Here is an 18,250-nt window from a genome sequence, read left to right as displayed (position 1 = left end):
GGCATAGGGCGGCAGGGAGCTCTCGCAGAGCTGAAGACGTTTATTTCACATCACACGGCTGTACATTTTTCTATAAATAATGTGGAGCTGAAATATTTACATTCTTCTCCTGCCCAGGCCATATCTTTCTTTTGGCACTGAGGCCAGGAGACACTGCCTGCAGACAGGCACGCGTACTGGACTCACCCGCCCTGGCTCTCAGGCAGAACAGCTGGTGTTCTTGGGGGAACACCAGCACCCCGGCCCTCTGTCCTCTCATACTCAAAGTGAGAAAGAGACCACACTGCAAAGATGTCAGCTCAGCACAGGGTAGTCAGTCAGGAACACCCGTCGATGGAGTCGGGGCAGGGAGCAGCGTGCCCCCCCGCGGCAGCAGTTTAGGAATTGTGTGACTTGAATCCTCCCTCACTCCTCCCCAACCCTCATCCAGGAAGACTGTCCCCAAGTGTCTGTCACTCCCCATCACAGAGGATGGAGAGAAGACCCCTAAACTGCATGGTATAAGGACAAGGACATGGAGCCACAGTACAAACATCTCAAGGACACACAATGCAGGGCTCGCAGTGGCCACACAGACACACACTCTCTCTGGAGCCCTGAGGGGACATCAGGTTAGTCTGGTATCGGAGGAAGAGAAGGTCCAGCTTAGCCCCATGACAGTTGAACACAAAGACGCACTCAGACACAAAACGAAACCAGCTACACCATGGGAAGGAGCTTGCAGAGAACACACACACACACACACACACACACACACACACACACACACACACTGTCCCCTTTTCAGTCACAGCAGCTTCGGCGCTTTAGGAGCAGCAAGAGGTGAAGGGTGACCCCTGGGCTGGGCCAGCTGTGTGACCCCTCTCTATCAGCTAGAGACAGGCCGAGGTGGGGTTCGGAGGTCTTCTTCACTGCTACGGACTGCAGCCACGTACGAGAAGAGACACAACACAGAATAGCAGATCTCGTGGGCCTACGGGGGACAGAGGAAAATGGGCACATCAGCCACACTGAGACTCCTGCACTGTCACAGGTGGAGGGGTCAGCCCAGAGTAGAAGGCCTGCCCCTGACACTAGCACAGGCCTTTGGGTTGAGTGAGCCTCGGGCAAGTCTTTGGAAGCTTTTCTCCTGGGGGGGGGGGGTCAGCACGTCTACACCTCCCAGGATGAAAGATGTATTTCCACTTGTGAACCATTAGAATGTGGACCAGTTCCCCCAGGAGGGTCCACCCCTCCTGTCCGAAGGGTTCCCGAGGAGCCCCACGCGCTCCGGCCTGGTGTGGCTGAGCAGCGTACTCACCATTGGTGTCTTGTACTTGTGGCTCACCACTTCTTTAATTTCAGGAACTAAAACCGGACGGGCAAGAGACAAAACACAGAGTTCAAAACTAAAAGCAACAGTGTCACGCTCCCCCAGGCGGCAGTGCCCGGTACCAGGCTCCCCTTCCCTGTGTGTCCCTCTCACAGTGGCTGTAGCGGGTTAGGCTACAACAGAGCAGAGGCCACCCTGTCCAGCCAGACTCCTTGAATAGACATCTGAAGTCTGCCGCAGCTCTTTACTTGCCCCAGGTGGGAGGGCTGTGCATTTTCCTGCCTGGCCATGCCTACTGTCCAGGGCTTTTGAGTAGTTGCAGTAGGGGAGACAGTGGTCTCTAGCCTGTGCCTCAGCTTGCTGAGATGCCCATGAACTCATCCTTGTCACCAGAGCCCATGGATCTCATCACAATAAGTCACATTCCTCCCACAACCCGCACACACAGAGAAGGTCATGACATGAGGTTGTGTGAGGTAACAGCATACTAAACACATCATCGGACTTGAAAGTGTCCTTCCCTGTGAGGCAGGAGAGTCTTGGGCCTGCCTGTGTGAGGGAGAGCGTCAGAGGGCTCTGGAGCAGACACACTGAGCAGGAGAGAAAGGCAGGTACAGCACCCAGCTGGAGGTGACAGGGGAGCAGTCAGGCAAATGCACACGTCCACAGCCCAGAACGCAAGATTAGGAGTCAACCTATCCCAGCCATGCGGGGTCTGTGCCCGGCCAGAGGAAGGAGTAGGGTCCCCCGGGTCCAGCCATTAGTGTGGGCTTGCAAGACCAGGAGAAGGCCATGGCATTCTCCACCCCCGCCCCCCACCCCTGCACACCCAGGGGTGGGGCAGAGAGGGCAGAACGAAGAGTTGGCCACACCTTCTGACCCTGGGAGGCAGAATACCCAGAACCCAGTGTTAGCATGAAATAAACTCATCAAAGGCAGAGCAAGAAGCCCCCAGATCGTTCTCCTGAGTTGGAAGAGTCCCCCAAGTATCTCTCTGGCAAAAGAGAGAAGGGAGAACAGTGAAGAGAGAACTCAGAGCGGTGAGCCAGCACAAGGTGGGGGGGGGGGTAACCCTGGGAAGGAAGAGGGTGAGGACAGAAGGAGAGACCACTGCTGGCCAAGTAAGCAGCTAGGCTGGCTGAAAGGAGCCCACCCACCCGCTGCAGGGCCCAAGGCTGGGGCCTGGGGAAAGGCAGCTCGAGCCGAGGTCACGTTACCTGCTGGAGGACGAAGGTTTTCATAGCAGCGATGAGGGCCACAAAAGAATGAAGCACAAACACAGCAGGGACTCAAAGCCCCAGGGTGAACCCACCACACCATTCCTTAGTGCCTGTTTGGGGAGGCTGGTTCCAGCTTCCAGATAGCCCTGCCCCCTTCTGCCTCTGAGGCCCATGAGGCTTGCTGGCCTCAGCTGAGTCTGCCTGTGGCGCCTCATGCCTTCCGCTAGAACAGAGGCCGAGTGGGACCCAGAGCGGTGCCAGGGAGGCTGGGTGGGGCACCTTCGGGCTGCTAGAGAGATGGCAGCAGGCAACATGGACACAACGGAGCTTGAGGATCACCAGTCTGTTCTGCCCCAGAACTTTCTGACCACTGGGTGGCAAAGCCAGGAAAAAGAGGGTGCTCCGTCATTACCTTCCTGGACTAACCCTGCCCAGGGCTCCCTGATCTGCAGGGACCACTGACTATCCTGCCTTTCCTTTCCTTTCCATCCCGGGGCTCTTTTCTTCTCCTTGCCACTCCTCTCTGCAGAGGCTTTTGTCCCCCTGTCCCTAGTCCCCTCCTCTGGAGCTCCAGGGTTACAGTTACTGCCATGTGAGTCCAGACCTAAGAGCAAAATAGTGTAATTACCAAATTCTTCCAGGACAAAGACGCCTCGAACTGTATTGCACTTTTTAATGTGATTCAGCTCTATGAAAACCTGCAAGAGAGGGAGGGAGGGAGGGAGGGAGGGAGGGGGCGTAAGGCCCAAAGGCTCCGCCCCTGCCCCATGAAGCCCACTCTCCCAGCTATGGCCCCCATGCCCCCCCAAGGAAACCTAGTACCCAAAAGGAGGACATAAGAATCCACACACACACAATCAAAAGCGCTAAGAAGCGAAGAAAGCAGAAAGGGTAAGTACCTTCCGCTCCTGGCCGGAGGAGAGAGCATGGGAGAGAAATGAAGGCATTAGTTTTAATGGTCAAACCCAACCCGAAGGCCCCTCTGCTGGCCTGGGCTGCCCTCCCACACCCTCTGCCCAGGGCAGCACTCATAGGACACAGTGCCCCAGGGATCTCTGACTCAGCCCATCAGGTGTCTACCCTTCCATACATCCTCCTCCGGCGCAGAGGGCTGGCACAGGTGCAAAGCTCCCCTCAGACTGTCCTTAGGGTGAGAGATGATCTTATCTTCCTTGACACAGGATCCAGGACCTCCCGAGAAGTATGCGGTAACATTAACAACAGCGACTGTGAGCTGTTACTGGCATTTTACAACTTTTTATCTACCTGGTACAGCCTACGGTATTGTCTCCATCTTACAGGTAAGAAAGAAGTCGGGTCAGAACGCTTATTTGCTCATGAGTAAAACTGGGCCTCACATCCAAGCACACTGCCACTCCAAGTCTATGCTTTTCCCATGTGTTATTCCAAGCTGCATAACCACGCTGGGAGGGCCAGAGCTTTGTTTACCCCAGCCGCTTGCTGTACAGCAGAAGATGGGTCAGGCCACAAGCCGTTGCTCCATTCTTTCAGACCATGGAGGCTGACCCAGAAGCCAGCCTTCACTATTACTCCCTGTAGGATGCTAATTCTAGGACCCAGCCTTCCAATATGGGACGGTTTGGATATGGTGTGGCCCGGCTGGGGTGGGGAGGGAGCACTGAGGGCTGGACAAGGCGGTGGGCAGGGGCACAGTGCTGAGATGGCATGAGGAGCCACCTCTCTAGTCCTTCATGGTTCAAACGAGTACACAGGGGTTACCCCTTCTTGGGAGAACCCTAAGATCTTTATGGGCATGCTGCCACACTAGGGCCCAGACTGGAGACACTGCAAGAGAAGGACCAGATATGTGGACAGCTGCTTAGCGATTTCTTCTTGCATCTAGACTTCCCAGCTAGCCGTCTTCTAGCTAAACTGGCACATCCAAGTCAGATATCCACACCCCGCTGAGTCTCTCTATTACCTGGCCGGGGGGCAGAGGGGGTTCAGGATAACATACTGGGACCTAGGTCGGAGCCTTGGGGACATTAGGGGAGGGGAGGAAAGGCACTGTGTGAGGACTCAGAGGTGGGAAACGGACCTGGGATGATGCGCTGGCCTCAGAGGGAATTAGCTTAAGGAATGTCCACTGAGAGAAAAAGTAGCACTGTGTTAGAAGACCAAGAGGAAAAAGAAAAGTCAGCTCCTGAAGCGCTCCCCCATCAAAGGAAGGGCACGAGGCCTGTGGAGCAGGGCAGAGGAGGAAGACCCAGAGGTAGAGAAAGGACAAGAATCAGCAGGGAAAGGCAAACACCCATACTTAGAGAGGACAGAGACAGACAGATAGACAGACAGACAGACAGACAGACACACACACACACACACACACACACACGCCCCACACACACACTAGAAGTACACAAGGAGATCGGCCAATCTAGACTCTCAAAGCAAAATCACCAAGCGAAGCACGCCCTGGGAACCCAGGAAAGCAGAGACACGCAAGAGGGGCCAAGTGAGACGCTCCCACTCACACTGGGTGAGCCTAATGGTGGGCAGCACAGCCACCGAGCCTCACTCTCTTTCCCAGTTCCCAACACAGGCTCCCTGCTGCATCTGCTCAGAGCCTGGTGGTCTCGCCAGTCACTGTGCCCTCCCCTTTGGTTTCTCTCTTGGTCCAGCCATTCACTTCTCTCTGGCCCAAGGCTTTCCCTCTCGCTCACTGGGAGAGCACCCTGAGCCTGGAAACTCGTCTTATTTTAGGTAAAACACTGGGGCCGGCCGGGAGGCCTTGTGCTGTTGCTTGTGCCTACCTGGCTGTGCATGAACTTGAGGTTGATGCCTTCTAGGGTGACCTGAAGCAAGCCACCCTCTCCAGTCTTCATGTCCTGAACGGGGAACTCACCACCTAGCTCAGGCCCTGTGGTAAGGAGGAAGGTGTCAGCCAACCGGCGAGGGGATGGATCCCTGAGCAGGTCTCTGTGGTCTCTGGAAGGGGGGTGGGGTGGGGGGTGGGGGATGAGGGGGGCTGTCTGCTCCTCACCGGGTTTGATGCTTTGTTGTCGGGCGGCGGCACGCTCCATGCTGTCCTTCACACAGTAGTACAGCTCCCGACACTGCAGCACAGGGAGGGGACATCCTGTAATGGCAGCCCTTCCAGGGTCCCATTGTCCCCGCTCTAGAGCCACCAAAGGCTTAGGTCGCTGCCAGGAACTCGGAGCCAGCAGAGGCCAAAGTGTGCCTCTCGGTGCGGATGTGGGAATTTGAACTTGGCCCTACACACCTATCCCACCCCCAGCCCAAACGGAGACCCTGAGTACCTTCTTGGTGTAGAACTTGTTGAGCTGGGTCTCGGAGCCGTTTCTCCGCCACAGACACAGGACCTTGGTCTTAGGACAGTAAGTCATGTTGATGAGCTTCTCATACCACCAGCGCTCATACACGGTGCCGATGTTACTGCGCAGCACCACACAGTCATCGCACACCTGGGAAGATGCACCGCACAGATCAGCGGTTCCGCTTTCTCACAGCTTCGCCTATCCCAGGCCGTGCTGCCCGCGTCCCACAGGGGAGGGGTGGCATGGCTGGGAGGAGCAGCCCCCTATGGTCATGTCTTCTGCACAGCCCCCAGGCTCCCCTTAGGGGGAGACACAAGCACTGGACTGCGGACCTATGTCCTGTTAGAAGGATTACTGACAGAAATGGAATATCTGAAAGGGGCCTGGGTAACAAAAGGCACATTGTTCAAATCAGTTAGCGTGCACCACTTCATATCTGCTCTCTAGCCCAAGGCTTTGGAGGGTCTTTTGCCTCCGTCTTATAAACATGTGGAGAAATCAGCTGTTATCAAACAGAAGGGCAGGCTTAAGCAAGGAGAAAAAGCTGGGACCAGTGCATTTTCTTTTTTGTTTTTAGCAGATTCTTTTTTTTTTATGTAATTTATTTTAATTTTACTTTATGTGCATTGGTTTGAGGGTGTCAGATCCCTCACAACTGGAGTTACAGACAGTTGCGAGCTGCCATGTGGTTGCTGGGAATTGAACCTGGGTCCTTTGGAAGAGCAGACAGTGCTCTTAAGCACTGAGCCATCTCTCCAACCCCAGACCAGTGCATTTTCTAATCTTAGCTCTTCTCTATTGCTATAACATGCTTTTATAATCACATAAGTGACACATGAGCAATGGTTATTGCATAAAAATTACTCAGTACAGGATGATAAACGTTAAGAAGCAAGGTCCAGCCAGGCGGTGGTGGCGCACGCCTTTAATCCCAGCACTCGGGAGGCAAAGGCAGGTGGATCATTGTGAGTTCAAGGCCAGCCCGGTCTACAAAGCGAGTCCAGGACAGCTAAGTCTACACAGAGAAACCCTGTCTTGGAAAACCAAAAAGAAAAAAGAAGCAAGGTCCTCTTCATATGCTTTTCTTTCTTTCTTTCTTTCTTTCTTTCTTTCTTTCTTTTTCTTTTTCTTTTTTCCACATGCCTTCCTTGTTCTACAGTTCCCTCCACATGAACGCATTCATTCTCACAGCTTCAGTTACTGTAGTGACACTGCAGCATGCTGGTTAGAGGGTGGACATAAGGTCAGATGGCTTGGGTTGAGCTCCTAGCTCTACCACACCTAGTTATGTCATGATAAACAATCTCTTTATGATGTCTCCTCATGGCTAAGGAGGAGCCCATTGACAGTAATAACTACACTATTAAATGTATTGATATGCACAATTTTTTTTGTTTTGTTTTGTTTTGTTTTCCGAGACAAGGTTTCTTTATGTTAGCCTTGGCTGACCTTGACTCACTTTGTAGACCAGGCTGGCCTCGAACTCACAGCAATCTGCCTGCCTCTGCCTCCCAAGTGCTGGGATTAAAGGCATGTGCTACCACATCTGGCTGCACATTTTTTTTGTTTTGCTTTGCTTTTTTTTTTTTTTTTTTTTGACATAGTGTCTCACTCCATGTATGCCCGGCTGTCCTGGAACTCATTATGTAGACCAGGGTGGCCTTGAAGTCACAGGGATCATCCTACCTCTGCCTCCCGAGTGCTGGGTTAAAGAGGTGCACCATCATGCCTGCCACAATATGCATAAAATTCTTAATGTGCATCACAAGCCACGTATAGGTCTGGGGATGTAGCTCAACAGTAAGGTAAGGCACTTCCACGTAGAAAGTTCCCAGTTAGCTGCTTTGACAATCTAGTTGTGATACACAAATATAATAATTGTGATCACTCAGGAAGTAACAGTGCTTGCTAAGCCAGCGTGGGAACTTGGTTTTGATCCCCTAAACCCACATAAACTCAGAATGAAAGAGAACCAACTCTGCAAAGTTATCCTCTGATCTCTATCACATGTGGTGCTGGCACACACATTCACGTACAAATAACAAGTAATCACAATTTATATAATCATTATTAACATATTGATGCTCTTTAAAGCTCTCTCCACCCAAGCCCTCCCTTCCCCACTCCTGACCACTCTTTCTGGTCATCTCACATACAGGACCTGAAACACTACCCATCCAAACCAGAACTCAGAAGCTCCTGGGCAGAGGCTCCTTCTAAGTCTCCTGTTGTGGTAAACAGTACCAACTACTCAGGTGTGCAAGTCAGAAGTGCAGAAGTATCACACACCTTGCTCTGAAGCAGGAGTGCGTATGTCAGCATGGCCGAGAAGGAAGTAATATACCCTCTTAGAAAATCAGAACGTAGCCAGGTGTGGTGGCACACGCCTCTAATCCCAGCACTCGGGAGGCAGAGGCTGGCGGATCGCTGTGAGTTCAAGGTCAGCCTGGTCTACAAAGTGAATCCAGGGCAGCCAAGGCTACACAGAGAAACCCTGTATGGAAAAACCAAAAAAAAAAAAAAAAAAAAAAAAAAAAGAAAAAAAAGAAAAAAAAAAAAAAAAGAAAAGAAAAGAAAAACAAAGAGGAAACAGGCTGCTAAGATGGCTCGGTGAGCTAAGACACCTGAGTCCACACGGTAACACACACACATAAGTGAATGTAAAAATTGTTTTAAAAAAGGAAAGAAAGAAAAAAAACCCAAAAAGTGCCTTTTATCCTATCATAGGAAAATACAGGTGAAAAGACAAGGTACAGGCGCTGAACAGGCAGTCAAACCACACTGCCCTAAACCAGACCAACAACAACTCTGGCGCACACTGATCATCCTCTTCTGCCTTCCCATGAGAAAGACGAAAATAATCATTTATGTTCAGAGATTTTGTTGTTTTGTTTTTTGTTTGTTTGAGACAGAGTTTGTCTGTGTTCTGCTGGCTGTCCTGGAACTTGCTCTGTAGACCAGGCTGGCTTCAGCTCAGAGACCCACCTGCCTCTGCCTCCCCGGTGCTGGGGTTACAGGCAAGTGGCACCACTGGCAGGCTATGCTCACCTCTTCTTCCTTGCCTACAGTCTCCTGGAGGATATCCAGGAGACAGGGACTACTTGTAGGGTGAAGGGCTGAGGACAGAAGGAAAGTGAATGCAAGTGGGGATTAGAATACGCAGACAGCACCCAAGCATTTCATTTTATGGTGTTCTGACTCACGGACAATGCAATTATGTCACACATCTAGTACTGATAAAAGAAATGGTGAGGAACCATCTAGTTACTTAACAATTTGCACAATAACTTGATAAGTTAATGATAAATGGATTGTGAAGATAAATAAATAGAAAACAAAACCTATCATTGGTCTAGGAGCTTCTGGTGTCTCTGAAATAGTCTCCTGGCTGTCCAACATGAACTCACTTCCATGAAAAAGAGATCTCCATTCGTGTCCGTCCCCGCGTGCACAACAAACGTCTGCTTCTTCATGTGCCGGCTGCCACTCGACCGGATGGAGAGATCACGTCCATTCTGAGGGGGAAAAGATGCTTAGAAACACTCAGCTGTTGTTCTTACCCACAGATCTGGAATTTTTAAAATGCCTCGCTTAGCAGTTAAAATCCTAAAGCTTACCCAGCACAATCTTTTTGTTTGTTTGTTGTGCTGGCTGTCCTGGAACTCCCTCGGTACATCAGACTTGTCTCTGCCTCCCGAGTGCTGGGATTAAAGGTGTGCAGCACTAGGCCCGATGCTTTGCACCATATTATCTGCTAGCCACTGGCCACAGGGAAGGACCAAAGACTTTTTGAAGTCAGGGTCCCTACACTTCTTAAAAACTGAAGATCTCTTTAATTCCAGCATTTGGGAGGCAGAGGTAGGCAGATCTAGGCAAAACCAAAACCAAAACCAAACCAAACAAAAAACCCCTGAAGATGTCAATGAACTTCTGCTTATGTGAGCTATAGCTATGCTTACTATTCTGGAAATATCAATACTATTTTAATGTTTATTAATTCATTTAAAAATACGTATCTGATAGCCAAGCATGTGACAAAGAACATGCACTTTATAAGATTTTTGTTTGTTTGTTTGCTTTTGTTTTTTCAAGACAGGGTTTCTCTGTGTAGCCTTGGCTGTCCTAGACTTACTTTGTAGACCAGGCTGGCCTCTAACTCACAGCAATCCACCTGCCTCTGCCTCCCGAGTAGTACTGGGATTAAAGGCGTGTGCCACCATGCCTGGCTGTATTTCTTCTAGTAAGGGGAACAATATTTTTACAAAGGAAAGAAAAGAGCAATAAAGAAGGAGGAGCTGGCCCTGGTGCACACCTGTCATCTCCAGCACATGGGAGGGGACTGGTGCACACCTGTCATCTCCAGCATATGTAGGGGGGTAGCTGGTGCACACCTGTCATCTCCAGCATATGGGAGGGGCCTGGTGCACACCTGTCATCTCCAGCATATGGGAGGGGCCTGGTGCACACCTGTCATCTCCAGCACATGGTGGGGGGCAGAGGGTCAGAAGCTTAAGAAGACCATTCTTCACTGAATACTAACTTTGAACTATGAAATCCCCTTCTCATTAGAAAAAAAAATAAGTCATACACTTTTAGTGCCACCACTTGAGAGAGGCAGCAGCAGGCAGTTTTCCTGGTAACTTCCAGCTTCTGGATCCGATCCCTAAACAATGCTAATATTTCACCTGTCACAGACTGCTTTCTCTCACAACAACCAATACACTGGGTTTGCAGCAGAAACTGTTTATGTATACATCCCATTTTGTTACAGGAAATATTAAAAAGACATATAAGCGATGATAAAATTTAATAATTGTAATGTTTTTCACTGCTTTGTCAAAGACATTCATAAGTAAAATTGGCTTTTAATTTTTTATCCTTTTACATTTATTTATTTATTATGTATACAATGTTCTGCTTGCACGTACCCCTACAGGCCAGAAGAGGGCACCAGACCTCATTACAGATGGTTGTGAGCCACCATGTGGTTGCTGGGAATTGAACTCAGGACCTCTGGAAGAGCAGCCAGTGCTCCTAACTGCTGAGCCATCTCTCCAGCCCCCATCTTTTTACTTTTTTATTTTTATTTTTATTTTCCATAGATGTGTACTCTCCCTCTGTGTGTGTGTGTGTGTGCGCATGTGTGTGTGTATGTGTGGGTGTGGGTGCGCGTGTGTGTGTGTGTGTGTGCGCGCGCGCCTGGTGCCCACACAAGCCAGATTGGATCCCCTGGAACTGGACTTACAGATAGTTGTGAACCCCCATGTAGGTGCTGGGAATCAAGCCCAGCCCTCTCCAAGAGCCATATGTGCTCTTAACCACCGAGCCAGCTCTCCACTCCCCAAACTGGAAGGGATTCTTTTGTTTGTTTGTTTTGGTTTTTTAGACACAGTTTCTCTGCATAACAGCCCTGGCTGCCCTGGAATTTGCTCTGTAGATCAGGCTGGCCTCAAACTCTGCTTCTGCCTCCTGAGTACTGGGGTTAAAGCTGTGTGTCCACATGCCCAGAGAACCAGGGATTAAAACAACAACAACAACAAAAAAAACCTTTTTAGATAGTCTTGCAGTATAGGCCAGGCTGGCCTCAAGCTTGTGATCTGCCTTGTGTTATATAAAGTGGGTCCCAGGGAGCAAACTTAGGTTTTCAGGTTTGGCAGCGGAGCACCTATACCTACTGAGCTGTCTTACCTAAACTTATTTTCTATCTATCTATCTATCTTTCTTTCTTTCTTTTTTCTGAGACAGGGTTTCTCTGTACAGCCCTGGCGGTCCAGGAACTTGCTCTATAAGCCAGGCTGGCCTTGAACTCCAGAAATTTGCCTGCCTCTGCCTCCTGAGTGCTGGGATTAAGGGTGTGCGCCATCGTGCCTGGTTTACAAAACCATCTTTATTAAAAACCAGAACATGGGCTGGAGAGATGGCTCAGAAGTTAAGAGCACTGTCTGCTCTTCTAGAGGTCCTGAGTTCAATTCCCAGCACCCACATGATGCCTCACAACCATCTATACTGGAGTCTGATGCCTTCTTCTGGAGGGCAGGCACACAGGCAGGCAGAATGTTGTATACATAATAAATAAATCTGAAAAACAAAAACCCCAAAAAACAACGGAGATGAGAGTGGGGCTCACACGGTTTGGTGTCATGATAGCAATGTGCCACCTGCCTACATAAGGCTGCTTTTATGGTTCTGGTCAGTGGCGTACACCTTTAATCCCAGCACTCAGGTGGAAGGGGCAGGAAGATCTCTGTGAGTTCAAGGCCAGCCTGGTCTACAGAGTAAGTTCCAGGACATCCAGGGCTACACAGAGAAACCCTGTCTCAAACACACACACACACACACACACACACACACACACACACACACACACACAAACCAAAAAAAAAAAAGAAAACAAACAAAAAATAATACAAAGCCAAAAGAAAGAAAGGAAGGAAGGAAAGAAGGAAGGAAAAAGAAGCATTTTAGTGCTGTGACAGAACAGATTTCATGTCATAGATTGCTAGAGGTCGGCAGACCTCACACGGAGACTACCATGCTATGGCAGCTGGCATTCCAGCTGGGGTCTCTGCACTGAACAGAAGGGCTAAAACCTCACCTGGATCACTGCCCCACTCACAAAACTAAGGATTAACCAGGCTGCATGGTGACACGGACGAGCACCATGCGGAAGCAGAAGGAGGAAGCCCGGGAATGGGCTGGTGTGCTCACCAGGCTGGTCAGCTGATCGAGCACCTCATTGATCTGCTGGCTGTATACCAGCCCAATGTGGGACTTGCCCATCAGGCGCCGCACTTTCTTCCTGATGTCGTTCTTGTTCACCTGGAAAGCCAAGATAGGAGTCTTAGCGAAGGATCTGCTCGCTTTAGGTAAGACAGCTCAGTAGGTAAAGGTGCTCCGCCTTTTCCCAGGCAGAGGTGAGAAAATGTCAAAGTTCTCGCTGCCCCGAGAGAAAGGCAATTCTGAAAGGCTCCATCACTGACTGCGGCAGAACAGTTTCAAACGGTGTGTTCTGCCCACATGACGGGGAGGAAACAATCGTATCTACCTCTAGCCAGTTTCTACAGAAGAGTGGCTTTTGAGAGTTGGGCATCGAGGGGACAGCTCCTCCTGTTCTTAACCAATACTGCAACACTCTCCCCAAAAAGGACTTCACAGAGTATAATCTAGAAACAGTAACACAGGGGCAGCAACAGTGGGACTCAGGGAACTGAAGCATCCCTGTAGGTCAGCATTAACGCCCACCCCCAACCAGAGTGAAACAGAATTCAAGCATAGAGGAAGCCCCGCAGCACAGGCCATGTTGATTAGCTTTTTGCCAATTTGACACACACTAGAGCCATCTGGGAAGAAGAGCTCTCAACTGAGAAAACGCCTCGGTAAGGCTGACCAGCAGGCAAGCCTGTGGGTTTTTTTTTGTTTGTTTGTTTGTTTGTTTTCATTAATGATTGATGTGAGAGAGCCCCGCATGCATCGTCTCCTTCCCTGGGTAGGCAGCCTTGGGTTGTAGAAGAAAGCAACCGAGCAAGCCGATAAGCAGCACTCCTCCACGGTGCCTGCGCCAGTTCCCGCTTCCAGGTTCCTGCCCTGACTTCCTGCCTTGGTTCCTCTGATGATGGACTGGGACCAGCAGCCAGTAAGGCCTTTTGTTTCCAAGTTGCTCTTGGCACAGTGCTTAGAACAGCAATGGAAACCTAACTAAGGCTGAAGACCAATCGTGCCGAAAGGCTCAGAGAACCGGCTCTGTATCTGGGCCACAGGTCCCTTCACATTTAGAGGCTAGGGAGAACGGGAGGGATTCAGGGAGGCCCCATCCTGTGCCACCACCAGTCCAAATGCACATTTCTTTTTCAGACAAGAACTCTTCCTGGGGCTGGAGCGATGGCTCAGTGGTTAAGAGCACTGTCTGCTCTTCCAAAGCTCCTGAGTTCAATTCCCAGCAACCACATGGTGGCTCACAAGCATCTATAATGTGATCTGATGCTCTCTTCTGGCCTGTGGGTGTACATGCAGTAGAGCACTCACATACATAAAATAAATAAATAAATACATCTATTAAAAAAAAATATATTATATGTACAGTGCTCTGCCTGCATGTACATCTGCAGGCCAGAGGAGGGCATCAGATTACATTATAGAGGGTTGTGAGCCACCATGTGGTGGCTGGGAATTGAACTCATGGCCTCTGGAAGAGCAGTCAGTGCTCTTAACTGCTGAGCTATTTCTCCATCCCAAATAAATAAATCTTAAAAAAAAAAAAACAAAAAAACAAAAACTCTTCCTGATAACTGGGGCTATCACTACCTTGTTAATAAGCAGGGTTTTTTTTTTTCTTTTTGACATGATTGTATATAATTTTATCTGGCTTTGAACTTATAGCCTAAGCCTGTCTTGAACTCCTGAACCCCTGCCTCTACCTCCCATGCAACTTATTTTACTGGCATGAACCACCATGCCCAACTAGGCAGCTTTTTCCAGCTATATAAATTTTTGCATGACAAGGCTGCTCAGAAAAATAAATTCTGAGCACCTGAAGGTTTTAGAATATACTACTGAAAAGAAAAAGTATTAAATCAATTATATTCTGTGGGGAGCTCTATTGTATCCAATAACAACTTAGCAAAGGGAATACACACAAAAAAAAACCTCAAAGTAAACAAGTGATATATAATAATGAACTGCCTTTATAATGTTCATAAACAAAGCACCCTAGCAGCTCCAGTTACGTGAACAGTGCATAAGCTGGCATAGGGGCCTGGGACTTCCAGTCAGGAAGACAGCTTCCCAACTGTCCTTGAATTTAGGCAATAGAGCAAATCCTTGCCCTTCTACCATTAGTAAGAGCTGGACATGGGCAATATCAACATCACCTTCATCAGCAGCATATAGGATATGAGGTTGTGTAAAAGTGTGGCCAGTAAGCGGTCCTCATCATCCTCCAGGCGTTTCCGGTCATGCTCTCCTAGGGACAGGTACCTAAGCAGAAGCCCAGGCACAAGTTAGTCCTCAGGTGGGAGGCCACAAAACTAGGTGAAAAGGACTGAATGGGCACCTCCCAATGCCCTTCCTAAGTCCCATACCTGTCAATCATTTCCTGAGGACCCTGGTCCATACCCATCCCTTCTCTTTCCAACATCACAGCATCTAAGAATGCATCTTCCCAGAACTGCATTTGGTCCCATAAAGTAGAACGCTCTTTGCCTGTGTAGAATAATGTTATTTCTTGGGGGGGTGGGGAGGGGCATGGCTTATTTAACATTTAAAGAATATAGCTTCTTTAATAAAAATAAAAAGATAGTAAGCCCTGGATAAAATGGGGTCATTCCAAGTTCCAGGGCAAAGAAAACCAAACCTTTCTCCCAGACCTAATACATTTTGCCACCAGCCCCAGAGGCCTCCCCGTGAGGCTCTGCCCCTCCCAAGCAGGAGGGATGAACACATCACACAAAGAAAGGCAGTTACTTATAGAAAAGGTCTCCATAGCAGCATCCTCTAACTGGTCCCACATGGATCCTTTGTCCCTTCCTGCCAATTTGTGAGCAGGAAGGAACATGGTAGCAAGAGGAAAGAAAGGAGACAGAAAGACATAGCCTGTTGATTAATACCAAAACCCAGTTTCATCTAGTCTTCAGCCTCTGTTTATCCCACAGATTCCTTGGCTCAGATTTTAACATGCTGTCTGGCCCAGTGAGATGACTCGGTAGGTAAAGGAGCTCACTGCCAAGCCTGGTGACCCGAGTTCAGTCCCCGGAACCCACATGGTGAGAAGAAGAAGAAGAAGGAGGAGGAGGAGGAGGAAAGAGCCAACTTGTAAAGCCCTCCGACCTCCACGTGTGAGCTTAACATGTGCTCCCATTAAATAAGTAAATATTAAAAGGAAGTTTAAAATGCTATCCGACATCGGAATTGATATTAGCAAAGAGCCAAGCAGCAGCTGTTTGGTGCCACCCTCTCCCACGGCTGGGCCCAGCTTTCTTCCCGTGTGAAGGGCCTTGCCAGTCTATTTCTTACCTAGCAGTCCCTCATAGAGATAGACTCGCTGGCTTACGTCTTCGGAAGAGCAGACTGGACTGCCTGGCGGCTTCTCCTTTGGCTTCAAGCTATGGGCTTTACCCTAGAAAAGACAAGGTGGTAGGTCAGATACCAGAGGCACCAACCAGCAGAGACAAAGGAAACCAGGCACCTCACTGAAAGGCTCATACACTAAACAGGCATCATCCATTAACAACACAAATATCCCTGCTTCTGCTATTAGGTTTGGCCCCAAAATCCTATTTTCTATTACTGTTTCCTAAGGCATATCTCTATTCTTTAGTCTCTGTAATGTTTTCCCTTAAAGCTGGGCATGCTTCTAATCCCAGTTTGTGGGAGGGATGATTTAATTAATTAATTAGTTTATTTTACTGGAGAAATGATTTAATTAATTAGTTTATTGCACGTATGTATGTGGTGTGTGTATGCATGGTCACATGTGTGTGCAAGTGTCTGTGTGTGAGGGCCAAGTGGATATCAGGTGTCTTCCTCCATTACTTTCTATTACACACACACACACACACACACACACACACACGCATACCAAGTAAGAAAAACTTTTTTTTTAGTCAGGGTTTTTCTGTGTAGCCCTGGCTGTCCTGAACCAGGCTAGCCTTGAACTCACAGCGACCTGCCTGGATATGCCTCCCAAGAGCTGGATTTAAAGATGTGCACCACCACACCCACACATGGCTCAAATAAGAAAAACCTTTATTGAGCCAAGAAATTTAAGTAACCTTTCTCACCTCAACTGTACAAACACTCCTTTTTCACTAGCACAGGGTAATCAAGACTGTGTGGTAGGAAGGGCCAGGAAAGCTAGCATATAGTGACAAGCACCTTGCAAGAATGATATTCATATTTGTTTTAACATCCAGAATCAAAGCACAGTGAAGGGCTTTTTTTTTTAAAGTAACATTTACTCATGTTGTACATATGTGGCTGGGGTGGGGGCAGGGTTAAGAGCCATAGCACGCATGTGTAGGCCAGAGAACATCTTTCCGGAGTTGGTTTTCTTCTCTCACCGCGTAGTTCCAAGGGAGGAACTCAGATCGCCAAGGCTTGAAGACAAGAGTCTTTCCCTGCTGAGCCACCTCCCTGGGCCCCATGCCTTCTTGAGAAGGTCTTACCGCAGCAGGCTGGCCTCAAACATAAGCTCCATCTACCTCCGCCCCCTGAGGAGGACGATCACAGATGAGCCACCACGCCCTGCGTGGTATTTTTAAATATTCTTATTACAACAGTCTGTGTAGACTCAGAGAGAATCTAGCCCCCTAACTTGAGTGGCCCTGCTAACTCTTAACTATCTCAGCCTCCATCGGCTCTATTAGGAACAGGCATATAGAAGGCCCTAGAGGCTTAAATGGGCACCAGAAGTAAAAGATGATGTCACCTAAATCCTATCTTCCATTTTCCTCTATAGACAAAAGGATAGAAAAGCTGTTATAGAGAATATCCACTGTCCTCTCAATAAGGTGGCACGCGTATCAGAGTAGATAACGCTGCTTAAGGAAGCAGCTGTATGGCCGGGCACGGTGGCACACGCCTTTGATCCCAGCACTTGGGAGGCAGAGGCAGGTGGGTCGCTGTGAGTTCGAGGCCAGCCTGGTCTACAAAGCGAGCCCCACCTTTTCCTTCTCATTCTGTACCAAACCACCTTCCTCTCCCATTAAAGAAACACTCTTTTGTTAGTAAATAAAGCTTACAAAGATGGTGCTCGTGGCAGAATTGGTTTCAATTTCACTATCAGACAGAGTGGCCCGAGAACTTGCCAAGTGGGCACTGCCTTCACCTCCTGGCCCATCACCTGCATTGCTGCTCAGGTCGCTGTCTGCTCCAAGGGTCTCTCCAGAACTATTGCTCACCTGGAATAGACAAAAAGTAGTAAAGGACAGCACCCAGAGAAGGACGCCCAGTGCCAGTTAGAACCCTATAGTACATAAAAGGAATCATGTTACAGGCATGGCAGCCTGTGAGTGGCAGCCTGCACACATGCGTGCATACACGCCCGCACACACACAAGCGTGAGCGTATGAGAATCAGCTGGTCTGAGACTAAGAGCAGCCTCCAAGGGGAAGGAGCCCTTCTGAGGAGAAACCTCTGCCCCGCCCACAAAGACGCCAATGTGGTATTCCCCTACCACGGTGCTAACTTCAGAATCCTGACTTGAGCTGCGGATCATAACAGCTGGACTCACACCGATGACAGCGTCTGGTTCAGTCCTCTGAAACGAGAGAAGGGCACACCAGTACTGTCTCTAGAGAGGTCCTGAGCAACTGATTTCTTTTTCCTTAGATGGAATGTAACTTCCATAAGTGAAATAACACATTAAATAAATACTGTGGAAAACAAAAGAAAGAATAAGGAAATAAAATCAAGCTATAAATCTACCA

At 49.1% G+C, this 18,250-nt stretch overlaps 1 protein-coding gene across 35 annotated transcripts in view; it reads right to left on the bottom strand.

Moving 5' to 3' along the window:
• Positions 1-25: 25 nt before the first annotated feature.
• MADD (MAP kinase activating death domain) overlaps positions 26-18,250 on the bottom strand; it is a 42,290-nt gene continuing 24,065 nt past the window's right edge. For 7 of the 35 annotated variants that reach the window (XM_084774738.1, XM_084774770.1, XM_084774772.1 and 4 more), the window contains 14 exons: positions 17,998-18,081; positions 17,564-17,722; positions 15,837-15,939; positions 15,288-15,350; positions 14,906-15,026; positions 14,696-14,801; positions 12,537-12,647; positions 9,236-9,343; positions 5,811-5,975; positions 5,534-5,606; positions 5,304-5,410; positions 3,161-3,230; positions 1,301-1,347; positions 26-973 (listed from right to left, as the gene is read on the bottom strand). In XM_084774738.1, coding sequence (XP_084630864.1) covers positions 869-973; positions 1,301-1,347; positions 3,161-3,230; positions 5,304-5,410; positions 5,534-5,606; positions 5,811-5,975; positions 9,236-9,343; positions 12,537-12,647; positions 14,696-14,801; positions 14,906-15,026; positions 15,288-15,350; positions 15,837-15,939; positions 17,564-17,722; positions 17,998-18,081 — 1,422 coding nt within the window. In that variant the 3' untranslated portion in view covers positions 26-868. The remainder of the gene's footprint in view (positions 974-1,300; positions 1,348-3,160; positions 3,231-5,303; positions 5,411-5,533; positions 5,607-5,810; positions 5,976-9,235; positions 9,344-12,536; positions 12,648-14,695; positions 14,802-14,905; positions 15,027-15,287; positions 15,351-15,836; positions 15,940-17,563; positions 17,723-17,997; positions 18,082-18,250) is intronic. The other 28 variants (XM_084774768.1, XM_084774741.1, XM_084774742.1 and 25 more) reach the window with 9 other exon arrangements.

The sequence above is a fragment of the Acomys minous genome, assembly GCF_964271855.1.
Source record: "Acomys minous genome assembly, chromosome: 3".
NCBI lineage: Eukaryota > Metazoa > Chordata > Mammalia > Rodentia > Muridae > Acomys > Acomys minous.
The sequence above is the reverse complement of the archived record's forward strand: the minus strand, read 5'-3'. Positions and strand labels throughout refer to the sequence as shown.